The 19,905-nt window shown below is 27.9% G+C and overlaps 7 protein-coding genes across 17 annotated transcripts; 5 read left to right on the top strand and 2 right to left on the bottom strand.

Moving 5' to 3' along the window:
• The first annotated feature begins 111 nt into the window (after positions 1-111).
• LOC117205666 (zinc finger protein 62-like) lies at positions 112-4,424 on the top strand. 4 transcript variants are annotated; one of them, XM_033444315.1, is made up of 7 exons: positions 112-259; positions 1,183-1,990; positions 2,067-2,267; positions 2,362-2,595; positions 2,722-2,972; positions 3,047-3,440; positions 3,692-4,424. In XM_033444315.1, exons 2-7 carry the CDS (start codon positions 1,223-1,225, stop codon positions 3,962-3,964), a joined length of 2,121 nt encoding a protein of 706 aa, XP_033300206.1. In that variant the 5' UTR covers positions 112-259; positions 1,183-1,222; the 3' UTR covers positions 3,965-4,424. The 4 variants fall into 4 exon arrangements, with proteins under 4 accessions (XP_033300206.1, XP_033300208.1, XP_033300209.1 ...); XM_033444317.1 differs by having other exon boundaries at positions 3,047-3,377; XM_033444318.1 differs by having other exon boundaries at positions 3,047-3,293.
• A 412-nt stretch (positions 4,425-4,836) lies between these two features.
• LOC117205811 (prestin-like) lies at positions 4,837-8,438 on the top strand. Of its 4 annotated transcripts, none has more exons than XM_033444565.1 (11): positions 4,837-5,010; positions 5,364-5,571; positions 5,648-5,920; positions 6,134-6,309; positions 6,371-6,535; positions 6,616-6,720; positions 6,794-6,927; positions 7,005-7,167; positions 7,248-7,448; positions 7,558-7,806; positions 7,886-8,438. In XM_033444565.1, the coding sequence occupies exons 2-11, from the start codon at positions 5,469-5,471 to the stop codon at positions 8,321-8,323; spliced, it is 2,007 nt and encodes a 668-aa protein (XP_033300456.1). In that variant the 5' UTR covers positions 4,837-5,010; positions 5,364-5,468; the 3' UTR covers positions 8,324-8,438. The 4 variants fall into 4 exon arrangements, with proteins under 4 accessions (XP_033300456.1, XP_033300459.1, XP_033300457.1 ...); XM_033444568.1 differs by having other exon boundaries at positions 5,364-5,384; XM_033444566.1 differs by lacking the exon at positions 4,837-5,010 and having other exon boundaries at positions 5,434-5,575.
• A 775-nt stretch (positions 8,439-9,213) lies between these two features.
• LOC117205812 (phosphate carrier protein, mitochondrial) lies at positions 9,214-12,433 on the bottom strand. Of its 2 annotated transcripts, XM_033444570.1 has the most exons (6): positions 12,283-12,433; positions 12,051-12,211; positions 10,931-11,091; positions 10,334-10,570; positions 9,880-10,176; positions 9,214-9,793 (listed from the first exon to the last, which is right to left on the bottom strand). In XM_033444570.1, exons 2-6 carry the CDS (start codon positions 12,190-12,192, stop codon positions 9,566-9,568), a joined length of 1,065 nt encoding a protein of 354 aa, XP_033300461.1. In that variant the 5' UTR covers positions 12,193-12,211; positions 12,283-12,433; the 3' UTR covers positions 9,214-9,565. The 2 variants fall into 2 exon arrangements, with proteins under 2 accessions (XP_033300461.1, XP_033300462.1); XM_033444571.1 differs by lacking the exons at positions 12,051-12,211; positions 12,283-12,433 and adding an exon at positions 11,246-11,393.
• Positions 12,434-12,978: 545 nt separating this feature from the next.
• Positions 12,979-13,818, top strand: LOC117205816 (28S ribosomal protein S18c, mitochondrial). The gene is made up of 3 exons (XM_033444578.1): positions 12,979-13,222; positions 13,303-13,510; positions 13,605-13,818. Exons 1-3 carry the CDS (start codon positions 13,091-13,093, stop codon positions 13,694-13,696), a joined length of 432 nt encoding a protein of 143 aa, XP_033300469.1. The 5' UTR covers positions 12,979-13,090; the 3' UTR covers positions 13,697-13,818.
• Positions 13,777-17,506, bottom strand: LOC117205815 (swi5-dependent recombination DNA repair protein 1 homolog). Of its 2 annotated transcripts, none has more exons than XM_033444577.1 (4): positions 17,429-17,506; positions 14,381-14,515; positions 14,104-14,311; positions 13,777-14,026 (listed from the first exon to the last, which is right to left on the bottom strand). In XM_033444577.1, exons 2-4 carry the CDS (start codon positions 14,509-14,511, stop codon positions 13,838-13,840), a joined length of 528 nt encoding a protein of 175 aa, XP_033300468.1. In that variant the 5' UTR covers positions 14,512-14,515; positions 17,429-17,506; the 3' UTR covers positions 13,777-13,837. The 2 variants fall into 2 exon arrangements, with proteins under 2 accessions (XP_033300468.1, XP_033300466.1); XM_033444575.1 differs by lacking the exon at positions 17,429-17,506 and adding an exon at positions 14,635-14,710.
• On the top strand, positions 14,813-16,442 carry LOC117205813 (U1 small nuclear ribonucleoprotein A). Its single transcript, XM_033444572.1, has 3 exons — positions 14,813-15,139; positions 15,289-15,530; positions 15,615-16,442. Coding segments are annotated over exons 1-3 (702 nt in total). The 5' UTR covers positions 14,813-15,138; the 3' UTR covers positions 16,074-16,442.
• LOC117205817 (high mobility group protein I) lies at positions 16,950-19,585 on the top strand. 3 transcript variants are annotated; one of them, XM_033444580.1, is made up of 3 exons: positions 16,950-17,277; positions 18,393-18,634; positions 18,723-19,585. In XM_033444580.1, exons 2-3 carry the CDS (start codon positions 18,413-18,415, stop codon positions 18,852-18,854), a joined length of 354 nt encoding a protein of 117 aa, XP_033300471.1. In that variant the 5' UTR covers positions 16,950-17,277; positions 18,393-18,412; the 3' UTR covers positions 18,855-19,585. The 3 variants fall into 3 exon arrangements, with proteins under 3 accessions (XP_033300471.1, XP_033300472.1, XP_033300470.1); XM_033444581.1 differs by having other exon boundaries at positions 16,962-17,277; positions 18,378-18,634; XM_033444579.1 differs by lacking the exon at positions 16,950-17,277 and adding an exon at positions 17,868-18,066.
• The last annotated feature ends 320 nt before the right edge of the window (positions 19,586-19,905 follow it).

A 19,905-nucleotide genomic window follows, 5' to 3' on the forward strand; every position in this document is an offset into this window, starting at 1 on the left:
AAAATTTTTGTGAATATTTCCCCAACAATAGTTGCCCAATCAAAAGACATATTCTGCTCATAATGTTCAGATCAGCCTATTTACGAATACAACGAAGGCAACCTATTTTGACAAAGATAAAGATGTATCTGTGCGATGTTTAAGGTGGCGTCACTTGCTTACTGGGGAAAGTATAGAGAGAAATATTACATTGGCGCGTATCGACCGAGCAAAACAATTTTTCCCCTCATCGCTTACACATTTCAACTATTTGACACAGGTAGAGTGAATAAAACTATACGAATATTTGTTCGTTTCTTAAATGAGATTTTTCACATTTTAATATATTAGCATATACCTTTTTCGAACGGATAATCGTTGCCGTTTTGTAGCCATTTTGCTATCCGTTGATAAATACAAGACATATTCGTACCGACTGGTGAACCGCGTACCTCTTGTCACATATAAAATGCTAATGCTTATTTCAATGTTTTGACCGATCTTCGTCTACAAACCTTTTCTTTTTTTTTTAACACAATATTATATTAAAGAATGTATACGTGTAACAAGTACATGCATAATCACGCATGATACAGAATATCCAAATGCTGTGAAAATCAATTTAAAAGCGAATAGACGTGAAGGACACAATCGCATTTATATTTTTCCTTCGATATGATTCTTTAATATTGTTTGTACTTTATTTCACTATGTGATTGAAAAAGATGTATATAATATTACAGTTTTGATAGATATGTCTTTTATATATACAGAAAACTTAAAGAATAATAAAGTATATATTTTTGCAATGTATAAGGCAACATATTTATGCACTCTATAAAAAAGGTATGTCCTAATTGTTAAAAATTGTAAAGTAAATGCTATGCTTTTTAGGATATGTGTCATATATATCGATTATATATATTATTACATATATAATAAATATATGCTCGAAAAGTATTATCGATTATATTATTATTTTTACTTTAATAAACAGATCATTTATTAAATATAAGGCTTAATTTTTTATGTTTTATATTGTTACATTTTGATGTGATTTTAATGATTATAAATACTTATGTTTGGTTTTAGATAAAAGTCAGTTTAGAGATAATTAAATAACAATTTAAGTAGGTTGTTTTCTTTTTGAGATACTGTGAATTGTGATATATACAATAAATGTAAATGATATGTTTTTTTAAGCGCCACTTTTTGGACATCAGAATTTAGAACCAAATCTATTATGGAACTGTCACATGAAATATTGGATACAATAGATATTAACGATGACAAAGATGTGATGGAAGTATTGAAGCATGCAATCACAGAAGAAAACATTATAGTAGAATCAGAAACTGCAGAAGATTCTGTAGAAACAGAAATAGAAGAAATTATAGAAATAATAGAAGAAATAGAAGAGGACAAAGAAGAATCACCACAGGATGACATTATTCTTATTGAAAATAATAATGGGAAAATTAAACCAGAGATGGAAGTCTATGCTTTTGACGAAGATAGTTCTATATTTAAGACACATACTGATAATGAACACGAAAAGAAAGAACAATATGATAAAAGTAGTAATAAGCAAGTTATAGCATATGATGTAGATGAAGATTGGCAAGACGAAGATATGGAAGAAGAAGAGTATGAACTGAAGTTTGGACAGAGTTCTAATGTATTAAATCACTGCACAGAATCTTTACAAAGTCAAAGAATATCAAACAGTGATAAAAAATATGTAAATAATCAAACAACCGCTTTACCATTACAAACAAATAAAACAGAATCCAGGGATAATGTAGAATCTTCAGACAAAGTAGAGAAATCTAAATTAAGCCTAGAGTTTAAAAATAATGTGAATAGCGACGAAAATATTGATAATAATGTAAGTCATGAGATTGTGAAGAATGTTGAGAATAATCTATTATACACTGTTCTTGGTACAAAGAAGCAAAGTTCAGTAAAAACATTTCAGGCAGATAAACTGTCGGATACTCATTATATCAAGGTTTGTATTACCAAATTATTTCATTATACATAGTTGCTATTATTTGTCTGTATAAAAGTAATAGTTTTATTTTTAGATGGAACAACTTGACGAAAATACTATACCAATTGGAGGAACAATTTATTATGAAGCAGATAATATAGAAACATTGTATGTTGCACAAACAGTAGATGATAGTGAACAGTATTATGATACTGTAGCAATGGAAAATGAAGAGCAAGTATGGGAAACAATTAATTCAGATACCAATCAAAACCAGGAGAAAGAAAATTCTCAGGTATTAATTTAAAAACTGAATGTTTAAACTTATTTCTTTGTTTTTCATTTACTAAATAAATTTTCATTAAATTTTCATCCATTTTCAATTTTAGGATCAAATATTTTTACATGAAGATGAGGATGGTCAATTATATTTCAAAGATGAAACTGGTACTTTACAGCCAGTGTATTTGACTGAAGATGGACATTATGCTATTGCAGAAATCAGTGATGGTTATGAGGGCAAAGAATTACAAATGAAATCTGACCAGAATGCTAGACAAGTAGACGAAGAATCTTACTCTATGCCAGATAGTGAACTCAAATCTATTCATAATAATAAACAGGTATTTGATAAATTCTAATAATAATTCTAATATTTCTAATAATATTCTAATAATTCTATATTTGGTAAATTCTAAAACGTGCAATATCAAAATCATTTTCCTATTTTCATCAGTGTTACTTTTCAGAATTCTGTAATATCTGCTGCTGAGCTAGATAACGAAGATAATACTGTGACTATATCTCTGATAATATCCGAGGATGAACATGGACAAAAAAGAACTCAAGTTATTATACCAACAACGGATAACTTAAAGTGTGATATTTGTAATAAAAGCTTTAAAACGTCGTTCCAATTACTTCGACACAATAGACTGAAACACGCTCGGGAAGAAGATATTACAACCAGAAATTTCCCGTGCGATTTATGTCCTAAAAGGTAATTCTTTATATAAATTAAATTTGTTTTATTAGTTATAATAATAATGATCAATTTTTTTATTCGCATTTCAGATATCCAGATCAAAATTCTTTAGCTCGACATAGAAAGACTCATACTGGTGACCGACCATTTCAGTGCCTCGAGTGTCATAAAAACTTTCCAACATCTACCGCTCTACGTCGTCACTTGACACTTCATAATTCACAATCTCGACCTCTTCCGTGCATTTACTGCGGTCGCCGCTTCGTAGATAAAGCTAGTCTGGTTAAACACGAGCAGTCGCATTTGGCTGGTGATCAGCGGACCCACACATGCGATGTATGTCATAAGTCATTCTTACATGCAACTGATCTGAGTCTACATAAAAAATATCATGATCCTGATAAGAAATTTGACTGTGAGGTTTGTGGTCGAGAGTTCAACAGATTGAACAATTTGCAGAGACATATGATGGTACATCAACAAGTACGTATGATCAATACGATCTTAGTGTTTAAATTGTTCGGGTCTCGTAAGAAAAAGAAATGTTTCCATATACTTTTTGCCATTTCTCTCATATTTTCTGCAACTTGTACGTACTACGTAAAATTAAGGAATTTATATAACATAATAGGAGTTGAAATATCTTAAATTATACAATTATAGGTGTTCTCAACTCTTTTAAAAGTAGTAATTTAATTATAATGTATGGTATTTCTTTTATTTCCACATTTTAGCAAGGGGCGAACGAGGAAATACTTTCTTGCGACGTATGTGGCATCACCTATAAATTCATGAGTTCGTTGACGAGGCATATGGTGACGACACACATGAATCCAGAAAAATTAAGGCAACAAGCGGAAGAACAACGAAGGAAGCGTGAAAATAATTATCGTCGTTATCTAGAAAATCGAAAAATGTACGAAACTCAACATTCAGGAGGATACGGAACAAAACGGAATTATCACAACACACGTATACTTAGTGGAAGTAACGACGAAGCAGCTTGATTTGCATTTTCAAATCACTCGATGACCGTTAAGAAAAGTACCATAATAAAACCATAGTTTTTCAAAATAAAAAGAGACATAAATATGATAAATATTTGCATATAACATAGGGGTATTTCTCTATCATTTTCTTCGCTATAGATAATTGAATAGGTAAATATTAATTTAATAAATATATGAATTGTGTAGTGTTTGAAATATTCATGTATCTTTATGAAAATTCAGGTATATGCTTTATAGAAAAATATAGCATACGTATATGTGTTTAAAATAGAATATGTATATATAAATACATTTCATTTTTATTGTACACTAGGTATTTACATTGTAGATACAATTGTTATTAGTAACGTTTTAATATATACATATTTTATTGTAATTTTCATGTAATTATAGTCGTGTAATGTAGGTAAGTACAAAATATTGTAAGAGTAACAAAAGAGGAAGTTTATAAATCAAATTTTTCGTACGAATGTCTCTTAATATGAGTCATTATTATTAATACTAAAAGATGGCTAAAAATAATTTTTTTAATTCAAATTTGTAAAAAAATCATATTAAAATATGAGAAATAAGTAATGTTAATGTTTTGATATTCATATTATTTTGTAATTCTTTTATTGTTCACAATTAAATTTAATTACCGGTTCAAATTTGGATATACATGTATGTGTGTGTGCGTGTGCGTGTGTGTGTGTATATATATATACATTTCTATATTAATGAAAATTAAATGTTAAATTATGATAAATATTTTTTCCCAACAATATAAAACTGCAAATATAAACTATCACTAACTACTGTTCATGTACTTATTTTACCCCCACCATATTTAGTTTGCTCAGTCACGTGATAAATATGATGTGATTCGATTATAGCGTATTTATATGTTTGCGCAATACACATCAAGTTAATTTAGTTATAGATTTAGACCAGTGTCTTGAAACGAAAAGAATAAGGATAGTTTTTGTAACTATACTAAAATACAAATTTTATAATTTCTTTGCAGTCAAATAATTTTACAAAGGAATACAACAACACGACAGGTAAACAAAAATATATAAAATATCCGAAGTACTAATGAAATAAAATAATCATTAAAAAAATATATTTTAAATTAATTGAAGGTTAATTAAAAAATTGGAGAATAAAAATTCAAGTAATTATGTTATGAACATTGAAAATATATGTTGTATTCTATTCAATAATATAAGAAATTATCCTTTCCTTAAGTATTATTATATAATAAAAATTTTATATTTGTTTTATATAATAAATGAATTTGTTATTTTTTTTTATAAGATAATGATAATAATATTTAGTATCTTAATTTAGCAATGATCAAATTTTATTTGAGATATTGAAACACTAACATTGTGTGTAACTAACATTGTTACAGATCTACGTAGATATCAGTAAGGTAAAAAATAATAGATAACAAATCAAGTTTTGAGTAATTCCTCTTGAGCAAAGTTCATAAGCCTCTATATTAATTGTTATCGATATGGAGAAGCATGATGCATTCTTACAAGTACATTTAGAAAGACCTGTATATGAACAAGAAAGTTTAAATGAAGATTGTCATTATGAAAAACCAAAAGGGCTTTGTGTGTAAACAATAAAATTTCATTACTTTATTATTAATATATAAATATCATATGTAAAATGGTAGTTTTCTTATAGGCTTCCAAGATGCAATATGTGATTTAAAACATAGAAACTGGAGATCATGTCTTACATCTGCAATTCCCTCAATACATTGGCTGAGAGATTACAATTGGAAAGAAAGTATAATGCCTGATATAATTTCTGGTTTGACTGTAGCAATCATGCATATTCCTCAAGGCATGGCTTATGCACTTTTGGGGAACGTACCTCCTGTAGTTGGAATATATATGGCATTCTTTCCTGTCTTAGTGTATTTTTTCTTTGGCACATCTAGACATGTGTCCATGGGTAAGAAAAAATGTATTTTAATTTTGATAGTTTAATAAATTCGGAATAATCATTAAATATTTCATTAAAAACAAGATCTCTTTAGTGTTTTACACTTGATGCATACAAGCTTTGTAAAATACTACTTCTATTACAGAAATATTACAAATATCTCCTTTTAATAAGAACTTATTAGACAAGCTAGAACAATGAATCATTATTGGCACTCATCAGGAACATTCGCTGTGGTTTGCTTGATGACTGGGAAAACAGTGGCATCTTATTCGGTATCGCACAATGATATTACAAATCCAAATGCTACAACTACATTGCCCAATTTGCTTGGAGAATATTCCTATACACCAATGCAAGTTGCAACAGCAGTTACACTCATGGTTGGAATATTTCAGGTAAAATTTTGTAGATTCATTTTATATCTTGCAACAATGACATAATAATTACCTTTTTCAGATTATAATGTATATATTTCGTCTGGGTATTATAAGCACATTGCTTAGTGATCCATTAGTGAATAGTTTTACAACTGGTGCAGCAGTCTGTGTTTTAATATCTCAAATTAAAGACCTATTTGGTTTGAAAATACCAAGACAAAAAGGATATTTCAAGTTCATTTTTGTATGTATAAAATATCAAACACTATCTAAAAATAAACAAATTAATTAGAAATATATAAATTAAATTATAAAATATTTCAGACATTGGTAGATATTTTTAGAGGAATACAAAATACAAATTTAGCTGCTTTACTTATATCAGCAATAACAATCGCTGGTCTTGTACTTAATAATGAATTTTTAAAGGTAATTTTTAATTGTTAGAATATTTTTGTTCCAAGATCTATAAATAATAATTCTATTGTTATTTTAATATTAGCCATGGGCAAGCAAAAAGTGCAGCATTCCAATTCCAATCGAATTGATTGCAGTTGTGAGTGGAACTTTAATTTCAAAATATTTTTGTTTTCCTACCATGTATAATATTCAAGTTGTGGGTGATATTCCTACAGGGTATGTTTAATGTCCATTTTTAATTTGATTATTTTTCGTCAATATAATTAAGGTCTTTTAATCTTTTAAATTAATAGATTACCAGCACCAACAGTTCCAACATTTCAACTCTTACATCTAGTAGCAACAGACAGTATTGCTATAACTATGGTTTCTTATACTATTACCATATCAATGGCTTTGATATTTGCACAAAAATTGAATTATAAAATTAATTCAAATCAAGAACTTCTTGCTATGGTAATAGAAAAAACCCTTTAATATTATTTTAAAATCATATAAATTATTACACTATGTATATTTTTAAAATGTAATTTTAGGGTTTGAGTAACATAACAGGATCCTTTTTTTCATGTATGCCAGTGTCAGCATCTTTAAGTAGATCTTTAATTCAGCAAACTGTTGGTGGTCGGACACAAATAGCTAGTGTTGTATCATGTATAATATTGCTTACAATCCTTTTATGGATTGGCCCATTTTTCGAACCTTTGCCGAGATGCGTTCTCGCATCGATTATTGTTGTAAGTATAAATGTTTTGAAATCTACCTACAAAATCCACTTATAAAAAAATGCTCATATCAAATTTTGATATCATTAACAGTTTCATAATATTTAATTCTTTTCTTTAGGTAGCTTTAAAGGGAATGTTTCAACAAGCTAACCAGCTTATAAAATTCTGGAAATTAAATAAATGTGATGCACTAATTTGGATTGCAACATTCTTGACTGTCGTAATAGTAAACATTGATATTGGTTTGCTAGCTGGAATAATAATATCACTTGCAATTATTTTATTGCAAAGTCTTAGTCCTTATATTTGTTTATTGGGATACATACCAAATACAGATTTGTATTTGGATATCAGTAGATTCAAAGCGGTATATTATTTTTTATAACTAATAATATTTTTTAAATCAAAAGATGTATCTATACTTAGCATATTTGAATCATTTTTAGGCAATAGAAATTCCAGGAATGAAAATTGTTCATTATTGCGGAACTTTAAACTTTGCAAACACTAGTCATTTCAAGACAGAATTGTATAAATTAATTGGAGTGAATCCAACAAAAATTATAGAACATAAAACTAAGTTAAGGGAAAAGGGTATTTATATGGACACAGAAGATTCAGAAGACAAACAAGAATTACGATGTGTAATAATGGATACGAGCGCATTAAGTTATATTGACTCTAGCGGCGTAATTACGTTAAATTCAGTAATGAAAGAATTTCAACAAATTGATGTACACTTTTATCTTGTAAGTTGTAGAACTCCCATTTTTGAAACTATAAAAAAATGTGACTTGTATTTACATGGAACACTTACGTTTAAGATTTTTGCAACTATACAAGATGCCAGAACATACTTAGAAAAAGAAATGTATTCGAGATAATACATGTAATTTTGCCAAGCAGTTATAAGTTATATTACGTTTATAAGCATATACATAGTATTAAATCAAATTCGAATTGGTTCTACAAAGTATACAATAACTAAATTTGAAACTACTTTTTACTTCTGTTACACTTATTTCATACTTTGTACTTATGCTATTTTAAAAAATTTTTTAAATTAAATGGACAATATTTTTAATATCGATTACATCTTAAAACAGATCAGTTTTTATATACAAAATAAGTAAATATCAAGACTTACTAAAGAATTAGTACTTATTTGTTAACAACTCTCTCTCTCTCTCTCTCTCTCTCTCTCTATATATATATATATATATATATATATATATCTTTAATTTTGTATATGATGCTACTCAAGTTTTTACATAGTTATGCAAACGTGACAATAAAATTTATGTCTAGCTTTTCATACTTAGATACTTATAAGAGTAACTTGAAACATTAAATGAATTTTATCATTTTAAAAAAATTTATTGAATTTTAATAGATTTAGTTTAAAGATATACTTATTAAAGCAGAACAAAATGTTATGTTTCAATCATAATCGGAAAAACTTATTTATAGAAAGCAGATTAAAATGTATTTTTTGCTTGATGTTCCATAATTGTAATTACATATTTCGTTTATATGTACTATATATATGTATGTATATACAATTGCAAGTACAAATTGCATTAAATATATGTGCTATATTTTTTCTATAGATGTATTTATGTTTATACAAAACTTGTATATAATCGTAAAATATATAGATTATATTTGGAAGATTTTAATAAAAGAAATAAATATTTAATGTATATCTCTTAGTGCGGTTTATACTGTATAAATCAAGGTATATATACAAGGAAAAGGGCAAAATTATAGATTATTATTATTTATCAGATCACAGATTATTTATTTACGGTGATCATTCTATATACAAAGTAACAGTTTCTAGTTACAACAGGTAACTCACTGTCACTGTCAGAGTTTTATAAATGTGCTACCCTTTTTCTAATCACAAAACTGGTAGCAAGTTACTATAATTTGTAGCACATTGTTATATCTAATTTGGGGGCAGTGATGACCTGCACTGATATCTGTATTACAGAATAAATACTTGAAATGTATGGCAAAACATTGTTCGACAATGTGTACTGTGAAGGAATAAGGTAATTTATCTATGCTCTTTTTCTTTAACTATAATTGATTCAATTAAAAATATTGTTGACATCTGATAATTAAGCTAATCCATACTTCTTCTTGAGGGATTCTGGCATTTCTGGTGGTGGTGGGCGGGGCATTCGGAGCCATACTTTAACTGCATCATAAATGAACCATTGTGCTCCTGTTAAAGTACCAATCATAACAATACGTGGACCAAGACCTTTCCATACTCCAGTCAAGCCCATCTTTTTCAGAACATCGACAGCTGATGCTCCTTTTTCTTGATTCAATTTTGATACAACCTATGTTACAAATATATAAGTCGATTAAATTATTAAATTAGATGCAGCTAGAAATAAAAATGTACGCGTATAAGAAGTATACTTACAGAATCAGCAGGATGAGATACAATTGCACAAAATACACCAGCAATATATCCCGCAGCAAAAGTAACAACCAACTGTTCATTTTTTGTACATTCTTGCCTTGGTTTGGGAACTACATACTTGTACAGGAGCTCAAGAGTACGTTCAAAGCAAGCAAACTTCATCATCGTGTATGGAATCTGACGAAGCCACAAAGGTACCAACCCTTTATAGAAACCACTAATACCTTCTTCACGATATATCTTTGGCATAGCTTCCCTTAAAGTATTTGCAAATCCTGGTGTAGTTTGAATCTTCACCTATAAACATAGCAAATATGTTTTGTGCATTACGATTCATGCTATGTTACAAATGTTTAAAGAAACTTACAATACATGATATAAGATGTGACATATTCTTTTTTTAGGTGTTAAAACAGTTACATATATCATAAATGCAAATATAACTTATACTTACTTTAGAAGCTTCAAAAGGAGCTAGACCAATATCAGCAAAAAATTCTGCAGATGCTGATGAAATTAGATACAAAGTTGTTCTATACTCATATGCCTTTTCCTCTCCAGCAAGAGCTGAATAATATACTTTAAACACTTCATAAAGTCCAAATTTGAACATTCCTTGGATGGAGTAACCAAAGAATGTTGGAGCCCATCCTTTAGCCAGACCTCGAGTTCCATCTTCAGCCATAGTTACCTGAATAATAAAATGTCCAAAATTAATCTCTTATTTATAAATAAACAAGAATAAGTATAACCGTTTGAGTCCCAGGGGTCATTGAAAAAATAGGGTTGAAAAATCCCGAACAGCGCGATAGCGCTCGTCATATTTGTCACTTTATGAAATACATATATATTATTATATATGCGTACTATTAGTTCATAAATATTTCAAGTTTTGTTCAATAAAAATTATTGAGAAGATAACAATGAAATATAAAAAACCGTTAGTCGACCGTAGCGTTCAAATATACTGGGACTTTTTGACATAAAATCGAAACAGAGCGATCGCACTGCTTGGGACAATGAAATAATATCAATGAGATAATTTGCTTACTCTGAATCCATTGAAAACTGATTTGTACTTTGCAGGGTCTACTTGAATACGGCATTTTACCAAATCCAAGGGAGTAACCATAGTATGAGTGATACCACATGATAAAATACCACCCAAGCCACATAGCATAAAGTATTTATTTGATCCAAATTCACAGCTATCTAAAACACAAAGAAATCTATTATAATCCAAATATGTTATCTTAATTTTTATTTAATCGACAATTTAAAAAACTATCATAAGTAAACCGTTAGAAAGTGCGCGTGGAATTCGAATTTGGCAGTATTTCAGAATTGGTATGAACGATCTTGTTACCTTGATCTAATCTAATAATAAACTTTTCAAGTACAGTAGGATAATTATGTTCTCGGTCGCGGTCACCGTACTAACGTACACTATTATTTTTATTCTAATGTCAAGCAAGGCTATGAAGACGAGATTTGCACGCATAATTTTCGACAAAATGGCTGCTTCTTATGCAACTCTTCGCATTACTAACAACAATCGAATGTGAATACCTTCTTATTAAATCATTTTAAGTCAATATCTTGTATTAAACAATATTCGAGAGTCTCAAAAATGCTAGTTTTCCTAAAAAGAAAAACCTATAAAAAAAGAAAAGAAAACAGAAATATGCATATGAACCGATAACGACTCACCATGTAACTCACCATGCGGCCAAATCTATATCCATTATATAATTTTTTTCATGATAACTGAATTAACAAATTTACCATAATTTGCAATAAAGTAATTGTTAACGCTGAGACATTAACTTAATTAATATCTAAAACTACTAGAAGGCAATTAATTTAGATGTACAAATTTATCTTGAAAATTTATCTAAATCACAAGACACTAGTAACAATTCTATAGAATACTAGGAACAATATTTTGGATTATGTAATAACGATTATTGATTTGAAATTCTTTTGAAATATTGTCAATACTTTCTTCCATTACAAAGAAGAAAAATTAATTCTCAATAAATAGGGGTCAATAATCTATAATTATCGTTAAGGTAGAGTAGTTATGTATCTGTCCAAAGCCAAAAACTATTGAATCAATGTTAATTAAATTACTCCAGCTATACATAAAAGTTATTTAACAAATTACTAACCGCCTGATGATACAGAGGCAGCTGCAATATGACGATTTCTAACGAGCGCTTGTGTAAGTTCTTTCTGGCCCTGACATTTAGCTGTCACGAAAGGAGTTCCGAATGGATTCGTTTTGGCTATGTCCAATATTGAAGGCCACATCTTGCCTATTTTACTTCACCTGCATACACCACCAATTGATGTTAATTTCTATAAAATAATTATATTACTCTAAATTACTGGCTACAAAACCTTGACAAGTAAGACTCTTGACTCCACCGGCTTCGCCCGATAGGAAAAGAGTGGCAGACTTGGCTAACGGAATCCGTTTAGTAACATAGTCCACTAACTATCATTCTACAGATAGGAAATTAAATCTCTGTGCATGACAACGCCATCTGGCGAGCTCTATAAATTCTACTAAATGAATCTTTCACATTCACACAATATAGTTTGTCCAACACATAGCGTATACGGCCGTGAACAGAAACAAAATTTGAATACTGCAATTGTAATTTCTTAATCTTTTACAAAATTAAAATATCTGATACCTTTTAACACTTTGTGATTGATTCTATGCCATCGATATTTTGAAAAATGAGTCTGAAAAAATAAGATAAATTAATTTATGTAATTATGTATCTATGGAGCTACCATATCATTGAAAAAATTAGATTTAAGTAGTAGAAAAAGAAATTGTTGAAAGATTTTTAAGAATATAAAAATATTTATCAAAAAATTTTTGAAGCAAACGCATATACTTATAATAGTACTATACAAGCAATAAAGGTTATAAAAAAGAATAAAAACGGAAATTCATAAAAATTAAGATAATCGTGTTTTCTAAGAAGCATATTAAACAAATATACAAAATTACTATATAACATAAATTTAATTATATATAATAAATATTACAATTGCAAAATGTAAATTTCCAAGACCCGAAGACAGTGTTTAGTGTTGAAGGATTCCTCGAAACGTCGATTCTATTTGAAATATATTCTTAATGACTGTTGTATTTTATTTATAATACTGTAAACAACATTCATTATAATCAAATATGATTCTTACATTTATTAGTGTGCAAGCTTTGAGACATGAAATAAAGAGAATTCCAACATTTTTATTTCGTAGCAAAACTAACGAAGCGTGTGCTCTCAATGAATTAGATAATTCGGCAGACTCAGATAAGGTAACCTGTTCTTATATACTTATATGTTTGATGAAAATATAACAAAGTAATAAATATTTTACCTTATTTTACTCTGACAGCCAATTGACATTAAAAATCCATATGAAAAAGAACGACGATTGTGTATTTTATGTAAACTAAACATTAATCCAGATTATAAAAATGTACGTTTATTATCTCAATTTCAAAGTCGCCATACAGGTAGAATTTATGAAAAACATATAACTGGTTTATGTCACCATAAACAGAAAAAAGTGGAACAGGAGATAAAAAAAGCACAACAATGTGGTAATAATATATTTTTCTTGTTTTAATGTTATTTTAAATATATTTTATAGTAATTTATGGTATCTTATTGTGTTTAATTATTTTTTTGTTTTAGGTTTAATGGGTTTCATGACTAAGGACCCCAAATTTGTTAATGATCCAATGTTATTCGATCCTAACTTTCCATTTAAGCCTCATAAATATTAAATGTAAAGTACAAAAATTGTAGGTATTTACATTTCTACTGATTCATTTTTATTTAAGATATGTACATATGTATTATAAAAATATAACAATAAAATAGTTACAATACGAATTATTATAGGATATTTCTTTTTTAATATTTAATTAATAGAATGTATCATCATTAATAGAGAAATGAACTATATCAGGATTAATGTTAAATGAAGACAAAATTTCAGACATTTTTACTATTTGACCACTTTCTCCTTGCAAAATTTTTTGATGGTCTATAAGAGCACTTTGACAACATTCTGTCCACTTTTTTATAGCATCTTCTAAATTTTCTGCTTTGTTCTTTAATCATAAATAATTCATTTATATCATAGTTATTTATAACACAATATATAACTAATATATCTTCTTACATATACCTTTTTTTTATATGACAACTCAGTTTTCAAAATTTTAATAGTTTCTTCCTTTTCCTGTATACTCTTTCTCAATGATTCTAAATCAGTTTGATATAATTTTTCTTTTATTTCAATGTCAATCTCCTTGTTACAATTTTTTGTGTCTAAATATAATTTTTTAGGAGAAGGAGATTGTTGAAAAAGCAGTCTTTTCGCTACAGATACTTTTCTGTTTTATAACAAAATAATAAAAATTATGACTGAACATTAATTTGTTATCATCTTTTTTTATACTTACAATGGTGTTCCATATGTATTTGTTTCTGGTGCACTTATGTTATCTTTTTTATCATTATTTTGAGGGGTACTAAATGGAGACCGGAAGGGTTTATTTACACCTTTACTATTTCTTAATGGCTTAGCACTCATATTTCTGAAAATAGTACACAATTATTTGATATGTATTTGCAACAGATTTTATTATATCTATATTTAATGTGATTACGATATATCCAAATAATTCGATGAAGTATTCTGTATTCAAACACTCACATCAATGTTACATAAATATATTGTCCATTATAGTTATAAACAATTAAATATAATAATATTTATCAAACAATTTCAATTTCATACCGGTATATTTCATATTATTTATTTATTTCTTTATAGAAAATATGCTTTTACCAGTGGTGAAGTATCCTAAATGTACTATAGTTTATTTATACACAATATATTTTCTTGAATGGAAATACAAAAATGATATTTTTAAGTAACAGTATCTATATATATCATTATTATAAATGTCTAAATATATGAAATATCTTTACAATAAATAATTAGAAATTTTGAATCGTAACTTAACATACATTTAATATAAAATACTCTTAATATTAAGTTTCCACTCTACATTTATATAGCTCATTGTTGTACTTCATTATATGTACTCTAACCTCTATGAACTAGTGACGCCGACTAAGTACAAGTATTTAGTAGATAAAAAGTATAGTTATTAAATATACTTATTATATTATATTTGTTCTTAAATATTATTTGAGTAAGTTAGATTAAAATTATGGTTGTACTTATTGTACATTGTGTTGAATTTATATGATTACAATTATCTCTGTCTTTCTCATCATGTTTTTATTGTCAATAAATATTGTTAATTCTGATTTCATTATAAAAATACTTTTCCATTTACAGTGGCAATGGATATTAGGCCGAATAATACAATTTATATTAATAATTTAAATGAGAAAATAAAGAAGGATGAATTAAAGAAATCATTATATGCAATTTTTTCTCAGTTTGGTCAGATATTAGATATTGTAGCATTAAAGACATTAAAAATGCGTGGGCAAGCATTTGTTATTTTTAAAGAAATTGCTAGTGCTACAAATGCCTTAAGGTCAATGCAAGGATTTCCATTTTATGACAAACCAATGGTGAATGTTAATTATATGTGAAAATAATTTCTTTATTAGTGAAGTATTAAAGTTGTTAATAGTTACTAATTAATTTCATTTTAGAGGATACAATATGCAAAGACTGACAGTGATATAATTGCAAAAATGAAAGGCACATATGCAGAAAGACCTAAAAAGCCAAAACGAGTTGTACCTGCAGCTGATGAAGAAGCTAAACGTGCTAAGAAACGTGCCAAAGAGCAAGCTAAACATTCACAGCAAATTGGTTATCATGCTGGCGTGCCTCAACACCCAGGTTTAGTTAATACAGCTGTACCAGAACAACCACCAAATCAAATATTGTTTCTTACAAATCTACCGGATGAAACTAGTGAAATGATGTTATCTATGCTTTTCAATCAATTCCCTGGTTTTAAAGAAGTACGTCTAGTACCAAATAGGCATGACATTGCATTTGTTGAATTTGAGAATGAAGTTCAGTCTGGGGCTGCAAAAGATGCTCTTCAGGGATTTAAAATCACACCTTCTCATGCAATGAAAATTTCATTTGCAAAAAAATAAAGTATGTAACATTATTGTGTTTGTACGAACAAACATATTGTTAATGAATGGAAAACTGTGTGTGTGTTGTAATACATCTTATTTAGACATTTATGAAAATACATGCAAGTGTAATTAAAGATTTTTCGGGCAAGGATTTATAAACGTGAGTTAACAACATGCTATGTAGATTCAAGAATCATCTGTGTACAAAATTTTATGTAATGTATACACATGAATCAAATTTTACACTGTAAATAGCAATTGAAAAGATATATTACAATTTTTCAGCAATATTTTGGTTATATAGAGAACTATTTTTCACTTAATGTTATAATGATTTGGAAGAAAAGTTGTAAAACCTTTTAATATAAATTAATTTCAATTATAGCAGTTTACATATATGTAATTCCTATTATTCTTAATTTTCATTTTATGTATTGAATATCAGTATATTTCAATTAACTTTCTTCTTATATATTATACTAAAATAAAGTAAAGATAGTAGAATATCTTAATTACTAGTTAGTATAGTTGAAATTTAAATTATATGAAAATACAAAAATTAAATATTTTTTGAAGAAATTACTTTACTCGCTAAATTAATTTAATATAAACTAAAATTATAAAATTAATATAATGTTTCCGTTAATAACATATAATTATATTCCCGTCAAATAACCAATCTTATAACTTTCTTAAATACTGTATCATTCTTATTTCATTGCTCGTTGTTTATCAGAGTAATACAATTTTTACAATATAGTAGTAATATATATGTAGAATAATAAAGAATAAAAATAATTAAAGTCCTAGGAAATATATAATTTTAAGTAATGTCATAACATTTTGGCGGGAATCAGTTGGCGTGATGTATAAAGAGTGGGGGTACGCTTCTTAGGACAGCGAACGAATCGGAGTACAGTCCATCATCTCGATCAGGTCAGTCGCGTCTCGCTATTCGCGCAGTGTATTGTGAGTTGATGCGTTACGGCCCGTTTACGGAGCTTTTAGCTTTGTGTAGCGACGCGCGCGCGTTGGTATTAAAAGGACGCTAAGAAGTGAAAATATTTGAGCAGCTTGCATTCATACTTCATACATAAGATAATTAAACATTTTCATATAGATTATACATAGGAAAAGACCATAACCCGGTTTTCTTACAGTACGACGCGCGCGCCGACTGAACGATTGCCTTTGTCTTCATATACACGAGATATTTCAGGTGAGTGCTTGTCAATGACTTTTTCTCCGGTAAATATTACATCCATTCAGACTGTATACGCATTCGTTCTTATGGAAGATTACAAATCTTGTAAATGATTTCATTAACGATATTTTCGTCAATATTTCGCGGAAAATCGATTACTACTTACAGAGATATTTATTCATTTTCTTATAAAGAAATCGGTGTGGTGGACGCTACCACGACTCTGGTGTTGCCATGATTTGTCGATCATGGCGTCCCTAAAAGCCAAGTGATGCTATCATATGTGCATTTAATAACGACTCTTCGTACAATAATCATTATTTGCTTACAAATAAACGGGAAAAATTGTTACCTTTCTGTATAATTACATATTTCCACAAAAGAATATATGGAAAAGGATACAATATATAGGACACATAATATTTTTGAAAATGGCGGGCGCGGACGTTTCAGAAAGTACTCCTTTATTGTTGTAAATGATTATTTTCTTCTACAAATTGATAATAATATTTATTATAATTTTATTGTTTTGTAATAAAATAATAATATTTTATTTATATATTTACACTTACTAAGATTTTAGGTTATATAATTAATTTTGCATAATTATTTTATTCGGTCGCAATTAACCGGTTAGCAAACCGCTAGTAATGTTCGATATGAATGTATATTAGGCGCGTAATTTGTTGAACTTTAGTACACTAAAACCCAATCAGTATTGATAATTTTCGTTTTATCAATTCATAGAGGAGTATATGTATATGTTGATATAGATATTAAATTGTTATTGAAAATTCGAATTAAGTAAGTTTTATGAGAAAGTTTGAAAATCGATAGCTTGGCAAAACTTTTCATATTTGCCTATGAGAATGTTTACATTTTTTATACTATTATAAAATGTTATAGTATTATTAAACGTTTTAACAAATTTCTACGTGGTTTTTTAAAGAAATGTATATATTTAATTAATCTAAAATATGAATATCTTTTTTATTGTAGATTTACTTTCATTGAACAGATTTTTTTTAAATCTTAAATTTAAAATAAATGTTAGTAATTACAAAATTCTAACATAACTAAAATTTTAAAATAAATGTTTATATTGTAAGAAAAAGTTTTTGGTTATACAGTGATATATAAAGGATTAAAAATGTCAGACGATAATTCACCTGTTGTTGAAGAACAAAAGAAAAAGCGTGGTAGGCCAGCGAAAACAGATAAAAATACCGTTAAAGAACCCAAAAAGAGAGGCAGACCTTCTACAGATAAAAATAATGCAGTACGAACTGCAAAGTCTGATAATGAAGATGATGCATCGCCTGTACCTGTCAAAAAAGGGAGGGGGCGACCAAAAGGATCTCATAAAAAGAAGGTATGTGTCATTTTTTAAACAGCTGGACCAGAAAGAAATGTTTCTTATCTTTAAGTAAATTACTTATTATACAAAAAATTAATTGCAGCAAGGTACAACTAAAGGAACTCCTTCAGGACGAGGTCGTGGTAGACCTAAAAAGAAAGAAGAAAAACCAGAAAGTACTGGAGAAGAAGAGGATGAACAAGAGGAAGAAGAAGAGGAGGAGGAGGATAATTGAATGTAAAAAAATAAATTCAATGTATGAGAACTATTCTTTGAAAGTTTTTAAAAAACTGATAACAAATTTAAAACTTTTAAGTTTGCTTTTTATATGATAATCTGCAAATTGAAATAGTAAAGTGGTAACATTTTGCTTTTAAAAAAAGAAGAGGGAGAAAAGAAACTGCTCAAGTTCCAAGGAAGTTGTATGAAAATATGATTTTTAATAACTACAAAAAAAGAAATTGCACAGATACCTGGCTTGAAAATATGTAAAGCACTTTGTAGTATCTACTTTATGCATTTTTATTATAATTATTATTAATATAATGATAATTATTAGTATTACTTTTATTATTATTACTATCATAATCATTATGTTTTAAGTATCAAAATGAAAGATACAAGTATTTTAATGAAAGAAATTTTAAACTTAAAATATTCAGATCTCATAAACTAACTTGGAATTAAGATAATGAAGACTTTATCTAATTTTAAGATATGTGGTGCACAATTACATCATATATTTGTTACCTCCTTTGCTCCTGTGTATGTATATTTTAATTCTTGAAGTCAAAGACTTCATATAAATTTAATACTGTAAGAAATACTTCTTGTGTGTACTATGTACAAGAAATATCTTTTTTTAATTACATTTGAACAAGTGAACATTAATGGCATTTTTCAAACAAACATATGTGTGAATGTCAAATTTGTATTAAAGTAAATAAACTTATAAAATGACTCTTATTAATCGCTACATTATACACATATACCTTTCATTAACAATATTAACAATATACTTTATATTCTAGCTAAAATTATTGTACTGTTAAAGTTTTGTTACTATATTACAATGTTAACAATACATCTTCATGCATTCTCAATTGGTCATCTTAAAAATTATGTTTGAAACTGTTTAATTTTTAATCTTTTAATACTATGTAATAAATACTTAGAGAAAAGAAATTTAACAACATCAGATAATATCTATTCATAACTACTTAGGAAGAAATTTTTGGTAATATTGGAAGTATACTTGTAACTTTTTGTTGAACATTAAGTACCTA

The sequence above is a fragment of the Bombus bifarius genome, unplaced genomic scaffold (assembly GCF_011952205.1).
Source record: "Bombus bifarius isolate JDL3187 unplaced genomic scaffold, Bbif_JDL3187 scf7180000007992, whole genome shotgun sequence".
In the NCBI taxonomy this organism is placed as follows: Eukaryota; Metazoa; Arthropoda; class Insecta; order Hymenoptera; family Apidae; genus Bombus; species Bombus bifarius.